At 42.8% G+C, this 25,405-nt stretch overlaps 1 protein-coding gene across 1 annotated transcript in view; it reads left to right on the top strand.

Annotated features, from left to right (window-relative positions):
• Positions 1 to 25,405, top strand: part of GABBR2 (gamma-aminobutyric acid type B receptor subunit 2) — a 305,888-nt gene extending 280,483 nt beyond the window's left edge. The window contains exons 14-19 of the mRNA XM_081206236.1: positions 8,478 to 8,588; positions 9,606 to 9,830; positions 12,649 to 12,831; positions 16,598 to 16,727; positions 21,370 to 21,487; positions 22,125 to 25,405. Coding sequence (XP_081062362.1) covers positions 8,478 to 8,588; positions 9,606 to 9,830; positions 12,649 to 12,831; positions 16,598 to 16,727; positions 21,370 to 21,487; positions 22,125 to 22,290 — 933 coding nt within the window. The 3' untranslated portion in view covers positions 22,291 to 25,405. The remainder of the gene's footprint in view (positions 1 to 8,477; positions 8,589 to 9,605; positions 9,831 to 12,648; positions 12,832 to 16,597; positions 16,728 to 21,369; positions 21,488 to 22,124) is intronic.

Raw genomic sequence — 25,405 nt, 5'->3', positions numbered from 1 at the left:
CAACAGAATATTAAAATACAAGAACCTATTAAACATTAAAAGCTTCCCTGAACATGGCTGCCTTCAGATGTCTTCTAAAAGTCTGGTAGTTGTTCTTCTCTTTGACATCTGGTGGGAGGGCGTTCCACAGGGCGGGTGCCACTACCGAGAAGGCCCTCTGCCTGGTTCCCTGTAACTTGGCTTCTCGCAGTGAGGGAATCGCCAGAAGGCCCTCGTCACTGCTCCCCTAAGATTGTTCCAACCTGGCTCAGTCTTTGTGGCGTCTCTCCTGGAACCATGACTTCAACTCTAATCAGATTGGCTGCTCTTCCTTTCCCTTCAGCTTTTGTTATTTTGCCTTCGGTTTAGTTAGGGGCTGGAGGGAATGCACAGCCTTGGGTTCCTACTTTCAAGGAAGGCCGCCATAAGATTCCTGGGGTAGGCAGTGATGTCTTCTCTTCTCCAACGCTGCTCCTCCTCCTTCCTCTTCTTGTCACCACCACTGTCCTTCTCTCCCCCCCCCCCGTAGTTCCTATTCCTATTCCTCCATTCATAATTATTCATAGAATTGTAGAGTTGGAAGAGACCAAGAGGGTCATCTATGCCCAACGTGCAGCTCGAATGTACGACCCTGAGATTAATAGTCATTCTCTACCAACTGACCTGTTATTATTTTTGCTGTCACATTAGTAGTGGCAGTATTGGTCATTTCCCTAATGCTTCCTCCCTCTCTTCCCTGCCTTGTTTTGATAAAGGGCTGGGGTGTATTTGACCTTCCTCAGAACAATGCATTCTAGATGTGGTACCTGCACCACCACTGCTGCTGCAACAGCTAGATTAAAAATGTCCAGGTTCAAACCGTATTTCTTGCTGCTGTGGGAGCTGCGATCGGCTGCAACCTGACCTGACATGCAAAAATTCAGGAAGTGGAAGCATTTCTGATATTGCACAGGTACAGGAGCAGGGTCAGATAAAAATGTGGCAGCTGTGGTACAGTTACATCTCACGTGATCCATCTCTCCTGTGTAAATGCTGAATTTAGATCATAGCAGTGACAGGGAAACATATAGCTTCTGTCGCTATAAACCAGCTGTTTTTCTGTGCCGTTATTAAAGGGACCTAAATACTGTCCTTTCTTGAATATTGTTGGCATCCATCTGTCAAGAGACAATGGGGTGAAGTCAAACTGCTGCATTAGCAGCAGCGAAATGACCTCCTGGGCTGCCCAGATGACAAGACCCCCTTCTCGGCATCGCTGTTGAACACAGTCTACTTTTAAAATACACACTGTCTACTTTTAAAATAATCGACAAGGCACTGTAGAATTTTAAAAGCTAAGCAGCAAGGAGCCGAAAGAAAAGGGTTTAAACTTTCAGGCCACGTCTAGTACTGTTGTGCTTAGTGAACCATTTTTCAATATTGACTATATTGCTATAAATCAGTAGAATTGTGGCACATTTGAAGAGACCTCTTTAAAAGCTTTGAGGGTTTCTTGTTATTCTTACTAAATCTCTCCTGCAATAAATCGTTGCAAGTTTGCTTTAAAGCAGAGCGTAATTCCCGTCCCTTGTTCTCTGTGTTGTTCGTTTAGCAATCACTGGAACATAAGAAACTGCCTCATTAGACTTTTATTTCTTTTTTTAAAGAATGGTGGGTCTGAACAGAGAGTGGCTTTAGGAATATTCTCCTTCATATGACAGAGTTATGTGTAGTCAGTCAGTGTGAAAATATGTCCGGTAAAACTATGTTAAAGGGAATGTGGTATGACATCTGCTGGGGGGGGGGGGAAGCTAAATTATTTAAGGGAAATGCTGCATAAAGGATTCACTGATCTGAGTGAAATACTAGAGGCTAAGCTACCTGCTTTATTCCGCTTCTGAGATATTTCTGAAATACCATTTTATACTGAGTTTGCAACAGGGAAATTCACATTAACAAAAATCAAAGCTCCACTGAAATTAATATACAAAATTTAAAAGCCCTAGGAAAATCAAACTACCAGTGGTTTTTTGTGTGCGGTTTTTTCTACATACCAATCAAATACTTCATAGTTTACTCTTGAAACAAGTCAGAGGTTCTTATGACATATAGGGGAAGGCCAAAAAGCTATGCATAAGAATATTTGTCACTGAGTGACATACAACTTTGTGTGACTGAACTTCCAGTCACACAACAGGGCCTCCTGTTCCTCCAAAATCTATTGCAAAGGGTTGGGTAATTTTCTGGAGCAGATTTGGGGGTTCAGTGCACGCTGCTTTATTTGGAAACAATTTCTTTGGCTATGATACTTACGCTGTAGTCAGAAATATCTGGAGGGCACTAGGTTAGAGAATACTGCCCTAAACTCTGCAAATCAACCCAAATGTGTATTTTACTGTTAGGACAAGCACAAAGATGATGGCCTTACTCTTTGCACTGGAAGACAAGTGGGAAAGTGGAGGTGGGTAGCAGAAATGGATGTTTGATCCATCTCCAAAACAACAACACAAAACCCCAAGGCAATGCATATACTGTTTCAAGCTTGGCTTGGAGTTGCATTTTTCAAAATGCTATGTTATCTCTGGATCAGAGAGATGCAAATTTACTGAGGAAACTAGCAGGATGGGGGCTGCTTGAGGGAGACACTACTCAAATGAGAGCCCAAACAGCATCAAATACGCATTTAAACTCAGGTGTGGACAAGCTCCGAGTCTGCTAATCAGTAGTGAGGGACTTGTCTAAGGGCCACTTGCTCTCCTCACGGCCTGCCTGGCACCATCTATGCAGCCATAAATAATTTGATAATATTTTTTTTTTAGTTTTCAATTACAATCCAATAATAGCCTCATTATAACAATACCAATTTATAATACAATTACTAATACCAATCATTCAAATACCAAATTATATAATTTAGATAAGGTGTGCTAGAATTGATGGTTTGATGATTTTCTTTATTTCTACATTCCAAAATCCTATTAATTTCAATGACATTCTGGTCATCATAATAATCCCTTATACAACAACTGCAATGTTAATAACTTCTATTCGTGTTGACACATTAAATGATTTATAAATCTACAAGTGAGGCACTCAAACTATATCCTTGTTCTTCCTGTGTGTGGCAATTATTCTGTCTGTGGTGTTCCTTTCTGTCCTTGTAAAATGTTACCGTATGTTTCGCTCTATAAGACGCACCTAGTTTTTGGAGGAGGAAAACAAGAAAAAATAATATTCGAATCTCAGAAGCCAGAACAGCAAAAGGGATCACTGCGCAGAATGTTCTAGGAGTGCTGCTCTGGCTTCTGGGATAGCTATGCAGCCTGTATTCACTCCATAAGACGCACACACATTTTCCTTTACTTTTTGGGAGGGAAAAGGTGAGTCTTATAGAGCAAAAAATACGGTATGTCTATCTTTTCCCGGTTGTTGCTGTTAACCATCAGGCCTTGGGGGGAGCTGATATCCTATTGTTCCAGAAATTTCTCCCTCACTCTGTCCCGTGCTTCATTGTTTTGCAGCTTTAATAACAGCTGCAAAAGTCACTCTGTCCCAATAAATAACCTGTTTTCCTCATTTTTCCTCTCAGCCTGGGAAGAAGAATATTCTGCCGAACTGCAGATGCCACAAAGAGTTTGTGACATTATTAGGCTAGTCGTAGTTTCTAAGCTTAAACCTACCTCCCACAGGGTTGTTGTGAGAGTATAATTGGTGTGTGCAGGGAGGCAGGGTACTATGTATGTTGGTTTGAGTTCCTTGGACGAATGGGGGGGGGGTATTGAAAAAAATCCCCTGGTGAATAATCGAGCCTTGTCTTCTTCTTATTGAACCTCATCCTCGGCTACAGTTTCCACAGTCCTTGAAACTCCCTCACTTAACAGGCCTCTGCAAATGCTACTCCAAAGGCCAAATGGGATGGTGAGAAAGTAGTTGCTGGTCCACGATAAGAAAGCAGAATTGCTTTCATCCTTCATTTGAGAAGGCAAATTGGGGCTTGATGGTAAATGTATTGAATGTTAATGAGACTCGAAGAAGGGTTGGCCATCGGAACAGAAATGTAGTAGCTTGAGGGGGAAACCCTAATTGCTTTTAAATAGGGAAGGCCCTGGCTGAATGAAATTCTAGTTGGATATATTAAATAAATAACCTCGTCTTCAGATTCATAGGGAAAAAAAACAGGCAAAGCCCCGGAGGACCAGAGAAGGGCAAAGAGAATTATATTTTTCAAGGGTGTGAATAAGGTAATTCCATCGTACTAGAGGCCAGCCAGCAGCTTGTCAGCACCCTTCAAGTGGCTAGAACAGATCATGAATCAATTTGAGAGAGGCACATCCCTTGCTTAATAACACAGCCGAGAGCTGGGAGACAAAGTCTGTGTAATACATCTTGATTTCAGCAAGGCATTTGATGGAATAGCAGTTGTTGTGCTTAAAAGCACAATAGCGTATTAGGAGCTAGGCAGAATTACTGTTGGGGGATTGCCCAAACAGTCGAAAAGTCATCTCCAGCCGATTACTCATTAGTGATTCACTGTCAGATTGGCAGGAGGCTATTTCTAGGTGTTATGCCAAAAACTGGTTTTGCCAGTGATACGAGTGAAACACTGTATTTTACAAATTTGCAGGTAACACAGAGCTTGTTTGCCATACTTAACAGGTTCTTTCTGTCATGTTCTCAGGGTGCACTGTACTGACTTCTGTGGTACCAGCCCATGACATCAGTTTCATAGAGGCTTCAGTTGCTTTTTATGTATGACAACTTTTTATTGTATTGTTAGGATTCTGGGCTGCCCTGGTTACGGCAAATGAGCTAAAGACTTTAACAAAACAAAAAAGACAAGTTGCTTACCAATAATTGAAGTCCTTCAAGGCATCATCTGTGTAGCCATCAGCTCAAAATTTGGGGGAGGGGGGCTCAGGTTTTGTCTGCTACTTCTTGAGTGGGCTCACCACCTTGCTTAGGTGGTCCTTATGGTATCCTAGACCCAAGTGGCTCGGGGCTTTGTATATCAACAGGACACACGGCAATGTTTTGTTGTACATCCCACTTTGCCTATTGAGTTCCTACTCCTCCCTGAATGCGCACATGGACAAAGCATCCATCCAGGACTGGCTTGTTCAGGGGTAGACTACTCTTAATTTTCCCATTGAACTTATTTCATGAAGTTCAGTTGGGAAAATCAAAATATTGGTCTTGGGTGGGAGAGCAGGATTTTGTTCCGCCGCAAGAGGGACCCCAAAATAGAGAACTTCCTTTCTTTAATTAAGAATGGCATGATCCCATGATCTAAAGAGGCAGAGCTCATGACATGGGGTGAAGCACACCAGCCCCACCACTTCTGCTGCCAAGAGAGAGGCATTCCAGCGCTTTGGAATTGCCATTCATCTTCCCTGCCCCTGAGAGGAAGCCAGTCTGCAAAACTTTGAGGAGTGCCCCAGCTCACACCAAGTTTGGCGAGAGACAGGGTGTGGCAACAGAAGTGGGACACAGGTTGTCAATTCCCATTTCGCCTCAGGTGGCGAGACAGGATGGGCAAAGAAGAGGCGGCTGGAGTAGAAACCTGCCCTCTGGGTAGGAATGAACTGGCATTGAGCAGAATGTTGCAGGAGTTCCAGCAAAACATGCCACCCACTTTCATCATTACAAAACATAAGGAATTAGATGGAATTTTATGTCGTTTTCAGTAACTACGGGGTAAAGTTGGGATTGTTATACCAGCAGTGCAGAATCAAGTCACCACTTGTGCCCAGATCCGTCACGCTTATAAAAATCAGTGTCTTTTTAAAGAAAAGCCCACACAAGAGAAAATAATAAATTATGGATATATTTTGCTGAGAAATTTTCTTGGTTAGCGGCAGCGATGGGGAAAATGTGCATCCACAAGAGATGACTCTATAAATAGCTCTAACAGCATTGTCTCATCTTTAAAACTCAGTAAGTACAACAAAAAAGGCGTCCCTTTATGAAGCTGTTTGAGCAGAGACACAAATGGAAAGGGAAGGCATGTTTCCAGGATAAATAATGTGTGACTGTTCCTGACGTGAGGTGGCTTGTATAGAATTTTGTTTTGGAAGCATGTTTCACAACACTTGTTGATGACGTTACACTTTCTTACTAGGATGTTTTAAAAACATGAGTTGGATCCCCTAAGCTTTTTCGCAGCCGCCTTTTTTTGATGTGAAATATCTAGGTCAGCCAAGTGAAAAGCTGCACCGGGTTTGAGCTCGTCGTTATTTAAGATGTTAAAATGGAGTTTGCCACATGTTCTGCATTTGAAGGTTTCTGAAACTCCTGCCAAAGAAGCCATCTCCACCCTGGTAGACGAATACATATTTGGTCTAAGCACATACTTGTTTACCCTATCAGAACTCATTGCAGGATGGTTTCCGTTAACTCAGTATTACAGGACAGGATTCCCTGTTGGATGAGGATGAACGCTAGTGGCTAAAAATATTTCTTAGCAGTGAGGATTTGAAAGTTCTGAGCAAAGTGGATTTCCTTTGGGAAACTGACAACTGTAAGGTATTTAATGTTTTAAGGCTTTGCTGGAGCAGGATAAATGTGAAAACCCAAAGTTCATGTTTTGGCAGTTTAGATTAGCAAAAAAGAGCAAAGTCTTCCTGGGAAAATGAACAATGGTGGAGTTCAGTGCTGAAATCCAGTAGTTTGAGGAACGACAGCATTGCCAGGTTGCAACCCAGATAACTCCTTTTTGACTACAGTAAGATACATTGCTACTACCATATCTGACCTGCTAAAGTCATCAGGACTTCTATCTTTGCCTACATCCATTTGAGATTCAAAATTCTCCGGATTGCAACAATTAGTAACCCTTAATCTGTGGAGCGCCAGGGAGAATAGGACTTGATGTTATGCTTTTCACTGCAAGCTAATGTGCTGAGGGCGGGGGGGGGGGATAAGCCATTGGAGCTCTCCCCCATCTTTTATTTCCATCCATGGGGAGGGGGGAAATATCTCTGTGATGCTACTATTAGAGGCACAAGTGCAGGAATATTAAAAGTAGTGACCCTGGTCTTGTCTGTTCTGTGCCTTGGGCACCTCTGTAAGCTTTCCTCACTCTCTCATACGCTTCTTTTATTAGCTTAGTCTGAGTGGTGGGCACTGAGAGTGGACTGCATTTTCTAACTTTTTCTACTTCCCTTCTGCATTGCCCCAAACTTCAGTGTTATGTTCTTGGCATCTAGAAGCAGGAGATGCTATTTCCCCTGACTGGCTTGTGAGAATTGTTGTACGGGATGGGAAATGTGAACATTTTGAAGCACGAAATCTGGAAATCCTTTACAAAAGAAAGTTTGAGGTATCCTAATGGGGAGTGGGGGGCTGTGAGAAATCCTCAGGGGCTGACAGCTAAAAGCCTCAGCAGATTTGGAAGTAATTGGAGTAAGCTGGGAATGACAGCCTAACATGAATTCAGTCCCATGCAGAGCTGCTGAACACAGGATCCAGAAACTGCTGCCAGTGTCAGAGATGCTATCAAGTTCCAGAAGCGCTTACGAAGCTCCATCTTCAGCAGAGGCTAAGAGATCCTTAAGTTTTGAAGGAGAAAACACAAAGGGCATTTTACTTGCTGTATATTTAAAAAATAGCCGGTGTTCAAATATATCATCATCTTTCTGCTGGGTGTTAATTCTAACAATATCAAAATGTACAAAAGAAGAGTAGGTGGTGTGCAGCTAATGATATCTTTTCATCAGAAAATTCATCATAATTTTATCTTTTAACCAGAAAATTTATCATAATTTTAACTTTTCATCAGAAAACTTATCATCTATAACTCATGGTTATAAACCTATTAAAACTTGCAATTAATCATATCATGCTTAATACATCCATAGCTGCAGTTTAATTTGTTTTATGTCCGTTCCAATGCAATATAATGTCCAGATTTTTGTACTGGTGAAGCCAACATCTTCTAAACTTTTCGGTTTAAAATGTTGCAAAACAACAAATACATTATACAAAAACCACTGGGAAATTCCCCTTACTTCTTTGCATGCCTGGTACAGAATAGTAATTTATAAACTGGGTTTTGCATCAGAAAGTCCATCTATACCATGATCCCTTAGGCAAAGCACCCGCCGTCACTCTCAGACCACCCCAACCTGTAAAAAGAGGATAACAATATAAACCAACTTTGCAAGGGTCTTGTACAAATTGTTGGATAATGTCTATGAAGTGCTGTGAATGTTGTAAAAGTGCCTTATAAATGCTAAATAATATTGCTGCATTGAGGACCTTCTAATATTTTATTTTACAATATAATTTATGACAAGGATAGAAGCTTACGGTAATATGACTGACGGATGTACCATTCAGTGTGGTATTTTTCTTGAGCAGTGTAGCATGGGCCTAAGAACCTGCTTCCAGTTCATTAGCATTCCCCCCCCCCCCACGATTTCTGCCTCCAACAGTCTCTGGCCTGACTACAATATTCATTTTTCATGTATATAAGCTCAGGGATAAAATCCTTTCTTCTCTTCTCTTCTCTTTACTTGCAGCCTGACCCTGCAGGCCGAGATATTTCTATTCTTCCCATTTTGGAGCACTGTGAAAACACTCACATGACCATTTGGCTTGGCATTGTTTATGCCTACAAAGGCCTACTCATGGTAAGTCTAATGGTAAGTGTAGCTCAGAGCCAGTATGGTGTCATGATAGAACGATGGACTAGGGAGTGGAGAGACCTAAATGAAAATCCCCACTTGGCCGCGAAGCCTACTGGGACACTTTCAGTTTTATTTATTGTTGCCCTAAAATGGCTAAAATGTTAGGTTACTATTTTGCTCAAATGAAATTAAAACCCAAAGTTGTAATGGTAATGTAGATAGAGACTACGGACTCCTCCCTCATGAGGAAGAAGTTGAGTGAGCCATTTATCATCACGTATTCCATACTCTCCCGTGTCATTGATAAGCGTGGGTTGGTGTCTGCTTTGAAATGATGGCAGCCTTTTAAGTCCCTGCAGCCAGCTGAAGAAGTAGGCTGTAACCTCTGAGAGTTGATGCCATGTTCTAATGGGCTACTAGCAAAAAAAAAATGCTGATTGATAAATATTTTAAATAGCTCCAGCTTAATACAAATGCCCCAGTATATTTAAAGTAGCAAGTGCAATTCTTTTAAAATAAATGAGCCTCTTAACCATTTATCATAATTAGTCTTTTTACCAATACCAAACAAGTTTATTTCCCATATCATCTTTCCTATCGATAAGAGAAGACCCAGGAGATGTGGTAGTTTATGTGCCCCATGCTTGCACCCACATCACACAATATCACACCTGTAATTCATGCCCAAGTGCTTAGGGGGTGGATCATGTAATTATTTACCTCACAAGCAACCGCCCCTCCCCCCCCCCAATTAAATGAAATACTAGTGGGCTAAATCCAGCCAGAGCTAAATAGTTTCAGTTATTCCAGTGAGAGGTAGAGTATGGGATCACTCGGTGGAAGTTAAATGTGCTTAACTTTGCCTGGATCTCGCCCTGTCTTGCATTTGTCAAGATAAGCTGCTTAAAGCAGAATGCAGATAGAAATAGAAACAGAACTCTTTTGATGTCTGGTATGCAAACCTATCACTGTGCTTATTGTGTTAACAATCATCACTTCCTTCTCTCTTTCTAATTTCAGCTATTTGGTTGCTTTTTGGCTTGGGAGACTCGAAATGTGAGCATTCCTGCTCTGAACGACAGTAAATACATTGGCATGAGTGTTTACAATGTGGGCATCATGTGCATTATTGGAGCTGCTGTTTCCTTTCTCACACGGGACCAGCCCAATGTTCAATTCTGCATTGTGGCACTAGTCATTATATTTTGTAGTACTATTACGCTCTGCTTAGTCTTTGTTCCGAAGGTAAGCACATTGACTCATTATGGGTCTGTTATCTGCATATAATTTTTGTAGGACTATTAAATTCACTCCTGCACTGGGAAATTCTCCTGCACAAGCCCCACTGAACTGAACTGGAACAGCAAAAGGACATGGTTGCTCACTGGATTGTGCCCATGATTCTTAAAGCGTAAGTTGAGAGCCAGCGTGATTTCAGTGGTTACAGTGTTGGACTAAGACTGGTGAGACTCGGGTGATGCTTATAGGGTGGCTTTGCACCAGTCACTGCATCTCTCAGCATAATCTGCCTCTCTCAGGGTGGTTGTGAGAATAGAATGAGGGAAGGGGTCCACATCTGCCATATTGAATTCCATGAAAGAAAGGTGAAATATCACCTTCCTAAGGATATGCAGTTATTCCATCAAGTAGTTGCCCTGTTCCCTCCATATCTTGATTAGATGGAAAGCTACTTCTGTCTAGAACTGACAAAGCAAAGCTTTGTCTAGGGCAGTATCACTTGTGGGGACTGGTTATCTATGAATAAATTACACATAAGAATCTAGATGTCAGAGAGAAGTTTCTTTTAATACTAAGTGGGTTAAACCACAGAGGATTTGCTGATTAGAAGGTCGGCAGTTCAAATCCCCTCGATGGGGTGAGCTCCCATTGCTCGGTCCCAGCTCCTGCCAACCTAGCAGTTCAAAAGCACGTCAAGTGCAAGTAGATAAATAGGTACAGCTCCGGTGGGAAGGTAAATGGTGTTTCCGTGCGCTGCTCTGGTTCGCCAGAAGCGGCTTAGTCATGTTGGCCACATGACTCGGAAGCGGTCTGTGGACAAACGCCGGCTCCCTCGGCCAATAAAGCGAGATGAGCGCCGCAACCCCAGAGTCGGTCAGGACTGGACCTAATGGTCAGGGGTCCCTTTACTTATTTGTAATACAGTAGTACCTTGGATCCCGAACGCCTTGGTACTCAGACGTTTTGGCTCCTGAACGTCGCACACACAGAAATGAGTGTTCCAGTTTGCAAATGCTCTTTTGAACTCAATGTCCAACAGAGCTTCCACGGCTTCCAGCTGGCTGCAGGAGCTTCCTGCAGCCAATCAGAGGTCACGCTTTGGTTTCCGAACATTTTGGAAGTCGAACAGACTTCTGGAACGTATTTCGTTCGATTTCCAAGGTATGACTGTAATACAATATATAAATATATAGATGTGAATATTTATAAAAGTATACATAACGAAACAGCCAGCATTAATAGATACAAAAATTATATTTTCCCAATATCACATAGGGGTTTACTTCACCCTGCATTTTACCATTCCAGTAAAAAAAATGGGCGGGAACGCAAATTCCATTCTTCAATTAAAAATATTGTTGCTTTGACTCCCTTCCCTAACCATATTTGTAGCTTTAACTATTTGGGCTTTACGCCAGATTTTAATTGATCATTCCTCTATCTTTGCCATTCCTGGATTTTTCCATGCCTGAGCTATAGCTATTCAGGATGCAGGAAGTAAATGAAAGATCATGTCCTGATCCTTTCAGGGAAAGGTTTCTAGCCTGGCCTTATCCTTTACATGCTGGCTTTTGGTGTTTGTTATTCAGTCGTAAGCCCCCACCTGTAATCTTTGGTGGTACAGCTGGGACACACCTCAGGGAGAGCTAGGTCTAAGAGACAGCAGACGCAGCACAGAGCTTTAAAGCACAGACCTGTGCCTAGAAACATGGTGCAAAAAGAAGTCTGGGTGAGCCCTTAGGAAGGTGGCTCCACAGCTCTGCCCCACCACATAATGTCACTAGAGAGAGCCGTGGTGATTTCCCATTATTGTGAAAGGCCAGGTTTTCACAATTAACATTGCTGTTAGGTTACTAAATTGGATTATATTTTATCCATGCATGGGCAAATTATTTAAAGGCTGAGATGAATACTACTACTTCATATCCTCCTAATGTTGTGGCTCAGGTGCTAACCAGCCTGAAAACAGTGATAGGCTGGATATGGGTCAATAAATTGATGCTGAATCCTAATAAAATCTTATGTTATGTGTTCTAAGATATTGACTCCGGGAGGTGGGAATATGGGCAGGGCCATGCCCTGGAAGAAGAAGGTCTATATTTTAGGAGTACCCCTAATATACATATCAATATTGATAGATAGACCCACTCCATTCTTTAATTATAAATTTTTAAAACTAATTTTAATATTCTCGTTTTACACTATTGTAACCTGCCGTGAGGTTTTATAGTGAAGGGTGTGTAATAAACTTTAATCAATAAATAATAATGAATGTACAAAGTCCATCTACTTTGGGTTGAAACACTTAACCACATTGGCATATGAATGGAATTTTCTAATCTCTTTGGCCAAAGTTTAGTAAATTATGGTATCTCAATACTGAAGAAGGGAACTCTAAAAGGAGAAATGGAATTGGGGGGGTGTTTAAAAGTTGTTTTCAGAATCCTTCAAATATTACCTTCCAGGGGAGGTTTGGAAGCCACAGGGATCATTTCTTCATTTCATCAGTAATGTCAGAAACCTGTGATTCCTAGGAGAAGTCTAGTTTCCTGGAGGTTTGACACTAGTGTGGGAAGAAGCCATATCAGCAGCCCCTTACACATTATTTTGAGCTTCTGACATTAGCTAAGTAGCACGTTAAGGTGCCTTTGCTAAATTATGGGAAGTGGTTAGATAGTTTTAGCTCACATGGATGATAAAATTGGCAAGGCGCTACTGAAGACTATGCCTCAAATCCAGCATTACACATTTGAATGCACGTTCAATGAACATTTTTTGGGGCACAGGCACACTAAAATAAAATGAGATATTCTTCAACTTTCAGCTAATCACACTGAGAACAAATCCAGATGCTGCCACCCGAAACAGAGGACTCCAGTTCACTCAGAACCAGAAGAAAGATGACTCAAAAACATCCACGTCAGTCACCAGTGTCAACCAGGCCAGCACATCGAGGTTGGAAGGTCTACAGTCAGAAAACCACCAGCTGAGAATGAAAATAACAGAGGTATTGCTAAGTGTGTGTTCTGGGTTAGACTGTTCTGTCTTGCGGGCACTGCATGTATTCTCAATTTGAGAGGCCATCAAGCTATCTGAAACTCAAGTGTCAAAACAGGTGAGGTACATGACTGGATCTCTCGATGTTTTGCTTTTCACTTAGACGCAACCGTGGACCCGTATTGGATCCAGTATGGGGCAGGAGTGTGGAGGGAGTTTGACCATTTCTCCCATCTAAACTGCTTCTTCCCCGATGATGCTCTCACTGTGGTGGTGAAATGCTCTGTGTTTGCAGCAAAAAAAAACCCTTAATTTCACATATACGCTCCTGGAGGGGTCAAACTGGCAGTGGCTGACCAGGAACAACACCTTGATGTTGTAGTGGTTGTAGCTCAATGAATATGTTGACCCAGTGTGAGGTGGCTGTGAAAAATATTAATTCCATGCTACGGATCATTGGGAAAGGAATTAGAAATCAACTTGCCAGTATCATAATGGCACCATACAAATCATATGGAATGCTCTGTGAAGTTCTGATCGCCTTACCTCAAAAAGTTTATTGAAGAGTTGAGAAAGGTTCAGAAAAGGGCAAACGAAATGATCGAAGGGATGGAACAACTCTCCTATGAGGAAAGGTTTAAGCATCTGGGACTGTGTAGTTAAAGAGATAGAAGTTTATAAGAATTATGCATGGCATGGAAAGACGTGGACTAGAAGAAGTTGTGACTAGTCTCATAACACTAGGATTTGTGGGCATTCAATGAAGCTGAACGAAGTTTCGGGCAGTGTATTCTGGGTTATAGCTGGAGCACCTGCTCTCACATAGCTGCTTATTAATTGGGGCAGAAAGTTAAGCACATTTGGATCCCACTGTTCTTACATCCCTTTTGCTGAACTCAGTGTGATGTAAAATATTACTATCTAGCCAGATTACACACTAATTTGGCTTTACTCAGAGATGGTGTCCCAGGACAGAAAAAGGGAGAGGGGATCGCTATAGTATGAGTTTTACTGTCATCTCTCTGCTACGAACCTGTGGGTTTGATGTGAAAACTTCTGTTTTATCTCTTAAAAAAGATGATGCTTTCTCAGCTCACCTAGACCCTTTCATCTTAGATTAGAACATGTATTCTTTTTAAATTAAATCTGCCACCTTTTAAAGTATACTTGTTACGTAATTCTATCTCCTTTATTTATCTCTTTATGGAAGTGAGCTGTTTCAACGGCACTGCCTCCAAGTTTCTAGGCATGAGTGCAAACTACCTATTTGCTTCCATCCACCCAAAGGAAAGGATGCAGTCTGCCTTTTTCGTTGTTGCTGAAGGCACATTTGCAGATTCTTTAATTTTCTAAAACAGCTCTTTTGCACATAACTGCTCCTGCACAAAACAGCTGTATTAAAAACAGGTTCAGGAGGCCGGAAAAGAAAGGAAGCAGCAGCCTTTCACGTGTGCAACTCCAAATCCTGATTATATACCAGAGTTGCACAAAATAGCACTAAAAAAAGGGTGCTCTTTTGTGCAAAGCTTGTATTTCAAAAATAAATTAAAAAGGTGTGTACATACCTGCATACAAATACCTGTTTGCATACCTGAAACAGATCTCAGGCTTCCTGGCCTGGAGCACACAAACACACATTTTTGACTGCTGTTTTGTGAAAATTTGGTAATTGAAAAACTTGTATTTCACAATTTAAAAAGAGGGTTTAAAAAGGTGTGTGTGCACAGGTAAGCAAATGCCTACTTGCCCACAGCGGACCTCAGATTTCTGGAACTTTTGGTGGGCAAGGAATAACTAATTCAAGAGGGTGGAAAACAACCCTCTGTAAAAAATACTTTCCAACAAGCACTGCCCACTAATATGGAGAAGAAACATTGAAATGGATTTCAGAGGCATAAAACTGAAAGGGCTCTTATGTGCATGAAACCACATAAATGGGCACATGCAAGCAGTGGCTCATGTGCTCATTAAGGCCCTACTGTGGACAGAGCCAGAGACTGCTACTCCCATTTCTTTCCACCGCTTTCACCAAGATGAGGGAGAGGGCAAGTGAGAGTCAACCTACACATGATGTGCAGAATGTTCCTTCTCATCATATTTGCACACAAAACCTTTTTTTCTGAATGAAAAAGTGCTTTAAGGAAGGAATGCTTTTTTGGGGAAATCTCTGGACTTAATGACTGCCTTATCTCCTCCATTTTTGGAACCTGGACAGAACATAGACTCATTATTGTGGCCGAACCCCCCAGGAGATGCACGCTTTGCCAAAATCCTGGCCTCTGGATGAGGTGAGCGACAGGAGTTCCATTTCCTCATAGGACAGCCAGGAAAGAAGATAGAGAACAAAGTGCAGCAAGTTTCTTATGAGACAGGAAATCCAGGCCTGACGTTTTCCTTTAGAATCAACCCAGTGAACACTGTTTTAAAAACACGAGCTGGCGATACAGGCTGTGTGTGCTGAAGGATTTCAAACCTCGGAGCGTTATTTCTATTTTATTTTTACTTCAGAGGGAGCATGCTCCCCTTTATGGTTGAAAATTTGTGAGGAGGTGGAATACTGCAAAACGCATCAGAGCAAAGCTGTGACACTTTAAAAGTTGAGAAATGTGCTCTGTTCCTCACACGAAGGAGCATTTGAGAGAGGTGTTCGGGAGCATCACAGGAAAAAAAGTATCTGCCTGTGCCCTAGAAAGATTTCTCAGAGCAGAATAAAAGAGAGCTCTGAGAGATTTCTTAAGAAGTCGTTTTCTTTTGAAGACTTATGACTGTTCCGAATGGAAAGGGCTTACTATGGGTGACAGATGACACAGGATTCCCAAACAGAATCTCTGTGCGATGAGAAGTCTTTGGTTGTCTGTTGCAGCTCTCAGTTCTGACAGCTGCTACAGTCACCTATGAAGCATCCTCTCAACCTTTTCTCAACGCCATTGACCAGCCACCCACTCACCCTTGATGCTTCCCACGCCTCTAGAAGTTGGCTGCTATTGGAGCAAATGAACCGGGTGGTTGGCAGCAGCACTGCAAGAGGGATCTCAATGGGGGCACCAAAATGACAACTGCAAACAAGCGCTCAAACTGGCACTCGCCTACAATTATTATTCTTTTAAAAGGCATGGCCTTACCAGTAGACTTGCAATCTAATAAACATGACAAATGATGAAAAGGAATTCATCAGTGTGGAGGGAGGAACATCTGCGGGCATCATTGAGAGTTGCTGCTTTTGGCACGCTCAGGCTGAGGATGCATTTAGTACCAATAGGAAATTAGCTACGCACAAACAATAAAAGCATACACTCAGTGTAGTTATATGAGTGTTTTAATACATGGGGGGTTACATGTGTGCTGTGTTTCCCCTACATTTGGATACCATGTGCAAATGGGTCCATTTTTTCCAGTGACACATCTGTGGATACCCTATCAATCAGGGACGCCAATGCAACATGGCAACATCACGTTTGTGATGTCACATGATGTCCTGACGTTGCTCTGTGCCCAGCCTCAATAATGCCCCCCCCTAAAATAATAATTAAGGGGCCCCACAATGCTTCAGCCCCCTGGAGCCGGCACCTATGGTATCACTGAATTACAGAGGACACTATTGCCTGTCTAGGTGTCCAGGAATGTGTTAGAAGAAATAACTAGAACCTTTATGCATGACTGGGAGGCAACCCCACAGAGGAGAAAAATAACTTTGGTCCATAAGATTGCAAGAAAAGTTAATGAAGCCTGCTTACAAAATATGTTAATGCTATTGTAACATGTTTTTCTTTTAACAGTTGGACAAAGCTTTAGAAGAAGTCACTATGCAGCTTCAAGACACCCCTGACAAGACAACATATATTAAGCAGAACCACTATCAGGAGCTCAATGACATCCTCAGTATACGGAACTTTACAGAAAATAAAGGTAGGGAACAACAACAACAACTTTATTATTTATACCCCACCCATCTGGCTGGGTTTCCCCAGCCACTCTGGGCAGCTCACAGCATATATCAGAACATACTAAAACATCAGACATTAACAACTTCCCGATACAGGGCTGCCTTCTAAAAGTCAGATAGTTGTTTATTTCCTTGACATCTGATGGGAGGGCTTTCCGCAGGGTGGGTGCCACTACCGAGAAGGCCCTCTGCCTGGTTCCCTGTAACTTCACTTCTCACAGTGAGGGAACTTCCAGAAGGCCCTTGAAGCTGGACCTCAGTGTCCGGGTAGAACAATGGGGGTGGAGATGCTCCTTCAGGTATACTGGGCCAAGGCTGTTTAGGGCTTTAAAGGTCAGCACCAACACTTTGAATTGTGCTCGGAAATGCACTGGGAGGCAATGAAGTTCCTTTAGGACCGGTGTTATGTGGTCCCTGTGCCCACTCCCAGCCACCAGTCTAGCTGCCGCATTCTGGATTAGTTGTAGTTTCCGGGTGACCTTCAAAGGTAGCCCCACATAGAGCGCATTGCAGTAATCCAAGCGGGATATAACCAGAGCATGCAACACTTTGGCGAGACAGTCTGTGGGCAGGTAGGGTCAGTCAGCTAGCATTGTATGCACGAGGCATTTTGGGATGGAGTGAAGCAGATTTGACAACAAATCCTTTGTCAAAACCACATTTTCTCCTTTTTCCACATTTCTCCTATTTCTTTTTCCCTGTCTAGGATATATTCCAGTAAATGAAATACTGGCAGTGGGTGGTTAGCATCATGAGGAGACATGAGGAGTGTTAATTGGGGGTGGGGAAGAGAATCTGGCCCTCCAGCTTTCTAATGTTAACCATACGGACCTAAGTTTCTCTTAAACCACTGTCAACTCTTCTATAAACCACTTCATATTTACTACCTCCATTAACAAGCATAGCTATGTGACCTGTTACTGCCTACCTAACACAGAACCTAAGAAGGAAACACCAGGTTTTCACCAGACATTGTCCACACGCTCAAAACTTAACTTCACCTTCATGTAATATGAAAGCTGAGCTTCTTAGACAGCACCGTCACCATTTTGGAAGGGGGGCAGGCGTTGCGCCTTTGCAGAATTGCAGAGTACATAGTTTCCTGGTAACTTAGCAATGGCAGAAAGTACCATATTGGCCTGAATATAAGCCTCACTTTCTCCCCAAATTCCAACTGTGGAAAGTTAAAGTGCGGCTTAAATTTGTGACCTTACAAAAATTGGCTTTTATGATATCGCTGCTGAAACAGACATAAGGTAAAATGGAACGGGTGTGAGTGCCTGTGGAATTTTAAGGGAGTGGCTTATATTCGAGTATTGCCTTTTTTTTCCTCCCCCCCCCCCCGAATTTTAAAGGTGCAGCTTACATTTGGGTGTGGCTTATATTCGGGCCCATACGGTATAGAAGAATTGGTGGTGAGAGAAACTAAGAAGTTGATAGGCTCTGGAGGCACTTTATAGACAAGAGAGAGACTGTTGTCAGTCATATGAACATTGTAGTTAATGAGGTCAAAAATGAAATTTTGGTCATCCCCTACAAAAGAAGGAAACAAACCCTTCACACCAGCATTGTTTTTTCCCAATTGATCAGAATTTTATCGATTCCGCAACCCAAACCGCCCTGTATTTTGATAAGATTCTACATTGATGTAGCTTCGTAGGGACTGTGCAGCATGTGGGAGCCATAATCAAAACTTCAGAACAGAAGATTGTGTGTGGTGTCCACACTAAGCCATGGTTTGGCTTAGTGTTACATGTGAACCAGGCCATAGTAATCTCCCAAACTGGCAAAGTTTTACTGGTGCATGAAAGTCGAAAATGGCAGAGTACAGTTTGGAATTGCTGATCTGCAGCCACTTTCTCTTCTCTCCTACCGATCTGAAACAGCAAAATGTGAGCCTCATTGAACAGGCCTCACATGACTCTAGTATTCTGTTCTCTGAAAAGGAATGTCTGTATCTAGCTAAGATAGCCAGCCTCTAGAAGCCATTTTGGGGCTGTTCTGTGCATTTGCGTCTTTTCTTCCCTGTATAGCAACTCCATTTCAGCATATGCTTTAGGAGTAATCTAATGTCCTGAATTATGGAATGGGGGTGAAATATTCAAGTAGCCTTTGCTGTGTAGCTTCCTTTCTTTTCAGTGGGTATTACCAAGGTCTCCTGGGCAAGTCCAGAAACAGGGGCACTCCTTCTCCCTGCCTTGTTCCCTCCCCCCATGCTAAAGTAAATTGGGGGGGAAATATATTTTTTTAAGTGAGCCTGGTTTACTTTGGAAATCTTTTAAAGGGTAACTGTTGACAGGAAAGAATGTTTATCTTAGCAGAGTTACTTTGTGTGTTAAAATAGACAATGCCGCTGTAAATAGATCTGAGGTTTTTGGGACAAGGGAATAATGAACTTTATTTTAATGTGACACGGTTTCAGATAAAGGGGCTGTGTAGTACTGTGATGGTTCATGCAGCAGACAGAATGATCAGGAACCTGACATGTAGGTAAATAACAAGGCATCAGAAGAACTGTCACTGTTAAAGGAGGGAGTTGAAACTCATATGTCCGTTGGCAAGGATTAAGGCCGTTTTACTTTAGAACCTGGTCGCTCCTGGGTAATTGTGCGGTTTCACAAATTGTGCCTCCAGTTGTGGGACTGCTGTCTGCAGGATGCAGTGGCCTCCAGCAATACAGCCTTGTTCTAAATTAGGTAAAGGTAAAGGGATCCCTGACCATTAGGTCCAGTCGTGGCTTACTCTGGGGTTGCGGTGCTCATCTCGCTTTACTGGCCGAGGGAGCCAGCGTACAGCTTCCGGGTCATATGGCCAGCATGACTAAGCCGCTTCTGGCGAACCAGAGCAGCGCACGGAAACACTGTTTACCTTCCCGCTGGAGCGGTACCTATTTATCTACTTGCACTTTGATGTGCTTTTGAACTGCTAGGTTGGCAGGAGCAGGGACCGAGCAACGGGAGCTCACCCCATCGCGGGGATTCGAACCGCCGACTTTCTGATCAGCAAGCCCTAGGCTCTGTGGTTTGTTCTAAATTACAAAATGCTTAATGGTGCTTTGGTGGGATTTTGTTTTTCTGTCTAGCTGGTTGAAAAACAAATGCCTTTGTTTTTTTTATTGCCATAGGACGATCAGGGTGCATGGCGTAGAGAAGAGGTATTGGGAGTCACACAGAACAAAGCAGGAAGTGGCCCTAGTGAGCTGCCAAAGGTGTTGCTTATAGCCCTTTGGGAGCAGTGGAGTCCAAGAGTGAGATTGTGTTTGGTTTGCAGCATTTGGAACAAGCCCAGGATTTGAGACATATTTCTAAACATAGAAATGTCTAGGTCTTGAATAATTCAGCTGTGTTTTCCTAGAAGAGAGAAGGAAGAGTGCTGTTTTGACTTTGGGTCTTATGTCTTCAAGCTGTCTGCTTGCTTTAAGGTCTGGGAGATGGAGCGGTTCCTGAGGGTAGCACTGCAGCCACCATTGCCACCAAAGAGAGGAGGGAAGGCATTAAAACAAGGTGGGGGGAGGAAATAAAGTTCCAGGGAAGAATTTATCTCCTCCATTCAGCAACTGATGGGTTGGCTTCACACACCTTCCTAGCAGAAAGTCACAATAAGCTCCATGGCTCATACTCTGCGTAATTGGCATCTGCCTGTCTTGAGAGACAATGGAGTGTGCTTCCAGGGGTGAAGTCAAACAGCTGTGTTAGCAGCACCAAAACGATATTGCCAGCACGCATGCCTAGGCAGTATGTATGGAGGTCTTGGATTGCCCAGACAACAGGACCCCTCTCTCGGCCTCACTGATGGGGTCCAGAGGAAAGCAGAGCAATACGTTTGGCAACAGGTTGGCGGCAGGAGTTGCCGGAAGGAGGTGTACAAGATGCCACCCAACGGTCTTAGGGACTGCACTCCAGATTTGTGTAGGATTTGCTCCTTAGCTTTTTCTTCTCCCAGAGATACCTCACAAGGCAGTGGAGGGTTCTGCATAGATATGTACAGGATTGCACTGTGTGTGTTGCAGCTACCACCTTCACTGTGCTTTGTAGAGAGCTCTTCTGGGCCAGGTGGAGAACTGTTGTGTATTGCTGTGTGCAAGGGATCAGATCTTCATCCAGTCACTTGTACAACAGCAATTTCGTTTTGGGTGGTGGCAGGACAGACAGACTACCTGCTTTTTGGAACTGGGAACAAAGAAGTGACAATGTCCCTCCAGAATTTCTCACCAACGGAGAGAGTTGCTAGTAATTGGGGGTGCAAGTAAAAGCATGTATGTTTCAATGTGTTTAAAATCTAATTGATGGTTGAGGATATTATTGGATGCTGCAAACTAACCATCTGTTGTCAGGGTCATATTTTTATATTTTGCATTATTTTAATACATCTAATTGGTCTGGGGAAACCCAGCCAGATGGGCAGGGTATAAACAATAGAATTATTATTTTATTATTATTATTATTATTTTAATGGTATGTTTCTTAGCTATCACAAGAATTCAGTAGATTCAGTAAATAAGTTTAGAAGCACTGTGGTAGATTACAGAATCATCCCTGCAGCACTGGAAAAATAAATTTACTTTGGAAAAATGATAATATAAGACACTTTTCTCCCTTTTTCTAGATGGTGAAAAGGCTGTATTGAAAAACCACCTTGATCAAAATCCGCAAGCCCAGTGGAATACGACAGAGCCCTCCAGAACGAGCAAAGACTTTACAGAAGATATCAATTCCCCAGAACAGTAAGTAGCATGGTTCTTTCTTGTTACATGGTCACAAGAACTGAGGTTGCTTCCTCAGCCCTTAGCATTTTTTGTTAAATCTGTGCATCGCTTACTTACAAAATTATGTCTCAAAGGATCCTTTGAGATACAAGCTAACAGTTGTCGCTGTGCCCTTGGTCTTTCTGAGTAAAATGTTAATCATTCGAACACATACATATTTATGGCAAGATTTAGTAAAACAAAATCTTTTGTAATTTGAGGGCCTTGTTAACGGTGCCCCCAGCCAACTCTGGAGACCTGAAGTTCTGGTTTTCAAGCATGGTGACATTTCTGTGTTCTGTTATGTACAAAATACTGCCTCAGCATTAATGCTGGGCTTAGGTGGCTAGCAAGCAAGCATTTAGCTTTACAAATGAGCAAAGAAAGAGAAAAGCGAAGACCCAAGGCCTCACAGTAGTTTGTTAAGAAAGAAGTGGTATTATAACTTGGGTGTATTGCTTTTGCTCGTTCCATGGGCTATTTTGTCAGGCCGCCCACTGGATTTATTTGTGGCTGTAAGGCATCTCACAAACGAGGGACACTTTGTCAATAGCCTGCTAGCAAAGCCCTCGCTCCATTTCCTTCCTGTTCATCTTTCTCCTTTCTGCCTTTGCAGCATACAGCGTCGACTCTCCTTACAACTGCCCATTCTCCATCATGCCTATTTGCCATCAATAGGAGGGGTCGATGCCAGCTGTGCCAGTCCGTGCGTCAGCCCCAGCGCCAGTCCAAGGCACCGGCACGTGCCGCCATCTTTCCGTGTGATGGTCTCTGGCCTGTAGGAGGACCAGAGCTCCGTGAACTTGCTTTTGGTACTCAATGGCTGGACCGAACGTCTTGTGTGAAACTCTTGCCTTCTACATACTCTCTTACTCTTAGCACAGAGGAACTAGTTTTACGAGGCCATCGTCAAGGGAAGACCAGCTCCACTGCTGTGGGAAAGCATGTGAAGTGGAGAGGGTCACCCGGAGGTTTGATCTGTAGCCTTACTTGTGGACGTTTTTATTTCTTCCTGAGGAAAGTCACCAAACCCATGTTTCTTCCCAGATTTCTACAGAGGCCAGGGTGGCTGGGAAACATAGACTCGACAAAGACAAAAGAACCCCGCTCAAGTGTCACTAAACTTTATACGGCTACTGAAAAATGTGGAGCCACGTGCAAAAAGTTGATTGCATCAACTGAGAGTTATATTAACTGAAATGGAAACACTTTTGTTTTGCAGGGATTTCATTCAGGTGCTGGAGGCACCGGCTAGTTGGGCCGACATTCATTTCTGGGACTACGTTCAGTGGGGAGGAGGAGACACTTTGAAACGGTTCTTCGGGTGTCATTGAGACTTTCACTTAGCCCACACATCTCAAGATACGCTTGGGATGGAGAATGCTTCAAGGGGGAAGCAGGGCCAGGGCCAGGATCTCAGAAAGGCTACCAGGTAGGGAAAACAAGATGCTATTTGCAGCCATTCCTTCCCCCTGATGAGATGCAGGGTTCCAGAGGTGGCCATCTGCATACTGAAAACTAGGTCCAACAGCACAAGGCTGAGAATGGCTTCGGAAGTCTTAATGTCACAGGATGGCTTGTCCCCCTCCCCAGAGTTTGCTTGATTTAAACCACAACATAATTACAGTACAGTTAATTTAGCAAGGCGGGGTGGGGGGTGGGATGTTTAGGCACCACTTTGCTGCTGCAGCTGAATTTTGCAGAGGCACAGATAGTATATACACAACCTTTGCTTCATATCTGCGTGTGTGACAGTGGTAGTTGAGAATAAGACAGTCTGAACCAAGTTCGCCTAATATGGGCTAGGGAATCCCCCTTGTCCTTCGAATTAGAAAACTAAAGGCAAGAAGTGACTAAGTTTTTTGTAGAAGACATTTTTTATTTTTTAAAAAATGGTCTCCCCCCCCCCCCGAGAAATCATGATTCAATCTACTCCTTCCCTAAAAGAGCAGCTGAATTCTTATCAGAGTGTAACAGCAGGAAGCTCAAATGAAATGTTTGAGTGATTCCATCACTAACTGATAGAGGTCTGATACAAGCATGTGCTGCCTGTCTGCTAGTGGTTCTGTGCAAGCCTGCAGTGATTAAGATTGTGCATGTGTGATCCAAAGAACTTTTCCACAATTACCTGAAACAGAGAATTTCAGTGGGATCCTTGCTGTGGGCACAGCACTCGCATTATTGAAGATACTGCATTCTCTGATGTTCTTATCGCTTATGTAGTTATAGGGCACTTTCCACATAACCCCAAGCACGGTGGATTCTGCACTGGACCGGCATGGAAGCAAGGCCTAATCTTCCCCATTGCCTTACTGCGTATAGGACGCTCGGAGCAAGCTAAGGCGCCTGCATTTCCATGCACCGACAAGTGTGCTTTTCAGCTGCTGGTACTCAACCCACCAAACACACTGTGAAGTACCACCAGTTGAAAAGCACTGCTCTGTGAAAAGGCCTCACCCACACAATCTTTAGATTGAGTGAGCCGGGCCTATTCATGAAGAAATGTGCTTATGTAAAGCTCTTGTTCCTTCCCATGGCAAGCTGTGAGCAGGATATGCAAATCTTGTGAATGGCGCAGAAGCAACATTCAGAGTGTGGCTGAGCGCTGGAGACAGACAAAAAAAAATCCCCAAGTGTTGTACGCACCATTGTCTCTGTTCATTATTATTTTTTAAGGGGGGGGGTAGTGCTTCGAAACTCTGCAACACCCGTGTGCCCAGCATGATGAGAGAGAGATGAAATTACTGCCGCCTTCACTTTTTTTCCAACCGTGTTGGCTGTCTCCAGCCTTGGCCACTCCAACTGGATGGCAATTTGGCATGCAACATTGGTGATACTGGCCAGCTGCCATTTCTAAATCTTGTATTAATTAAGCTAGCACAATAGGGCAGTGTGGAGAGGGAAGGGTGTGTGTGCGTGTCCTTTTGTTACTGCACTGTCTTCTCTCATGCCATAGGAATGAATCTTTTCCCCATCAGTGTTCCCAGGATATAGCATTTTAGTATCTGCATGAGAGAGGAGATTATATCAACCGAGTCACTGCGGATGCCCCTGCTCCCTCCTTCCTGATTATATTACCTTTGAAACACATGGCGCTTAATCCACTGGGGGCATCACAGAATCTCTCCCTGCACACGTATCGTTGAGAGGTCATGGAGGCACCTGGAAGTGTTAGGACAACAGTGAGTAAGTCTACCGCACAGGGAGTAGGACACATCACTCGGTTTGAGCACTAACCACTGAAGGTGTCGTCTGGTGTGAGTGTGTGAGCGTGTATGTATGTGTGTTGCCAGTATTCTCTTAATTTATTAATAAACTTCATCAGGACTTTATTTAATACAAATAAATATTACTTTTCAAAAAAGAACAATAATACTGTATATAATGTATACACAAACATTTCTGTAGAAAATATTATTCCAACATAGCAGGAAACAAATCAAAAAAAATAATTCCAAAAAGTATTGGACTGTTGGCGGTGAGTGTGTGTCTGTAACTCTTTGTGAATACTGACCGTGTGCTGTTTCTTAGGTTTAAATCATGCAGTACATTCTTTGTCTCCAATGCAACTGTAGTTTCTCCCACAACATTTTTTTTTTAATTTCCTGCAGAAAATAAGGCCCACAAAAGTGACTATAGCTATTTAATGTTTCTGTTTTTTTTATACTGCAGCAAAAATGTACTGTAAAAATTTATGACGAGCTATGCCCCAATGGCATTTTCCAACAATGATAGTGCACAAAATGCTTTAATCTAGACTGGAACTGTCAAAAATTATTTTAAAAAAAAGAGAGAATACATGGAGAATTTCTTGTATACCCCTTATACTGCATGAAAACCAATTTTTAATAAATTGTTGCAAAAATCTGTTTTATTAATAAAATAGAGAAAACCTAA

The sequence above is a fragment of the Podarcis bocagei genome, assembly GCF_964188305.1.
Source record: "Podarcis bocagei genome assembly, chromosome: 8".
Classification (NCBI taxonomy): domain Eukaryota; kingdom Metazoa; phylum Chordata; class Lepidosauria; order Squamata; family Lacertidae; genus Podarcis; species Podarcis bocagei.
This window is presented reverse-complemented; position numbering and strand designations above follow the sequence as displayed.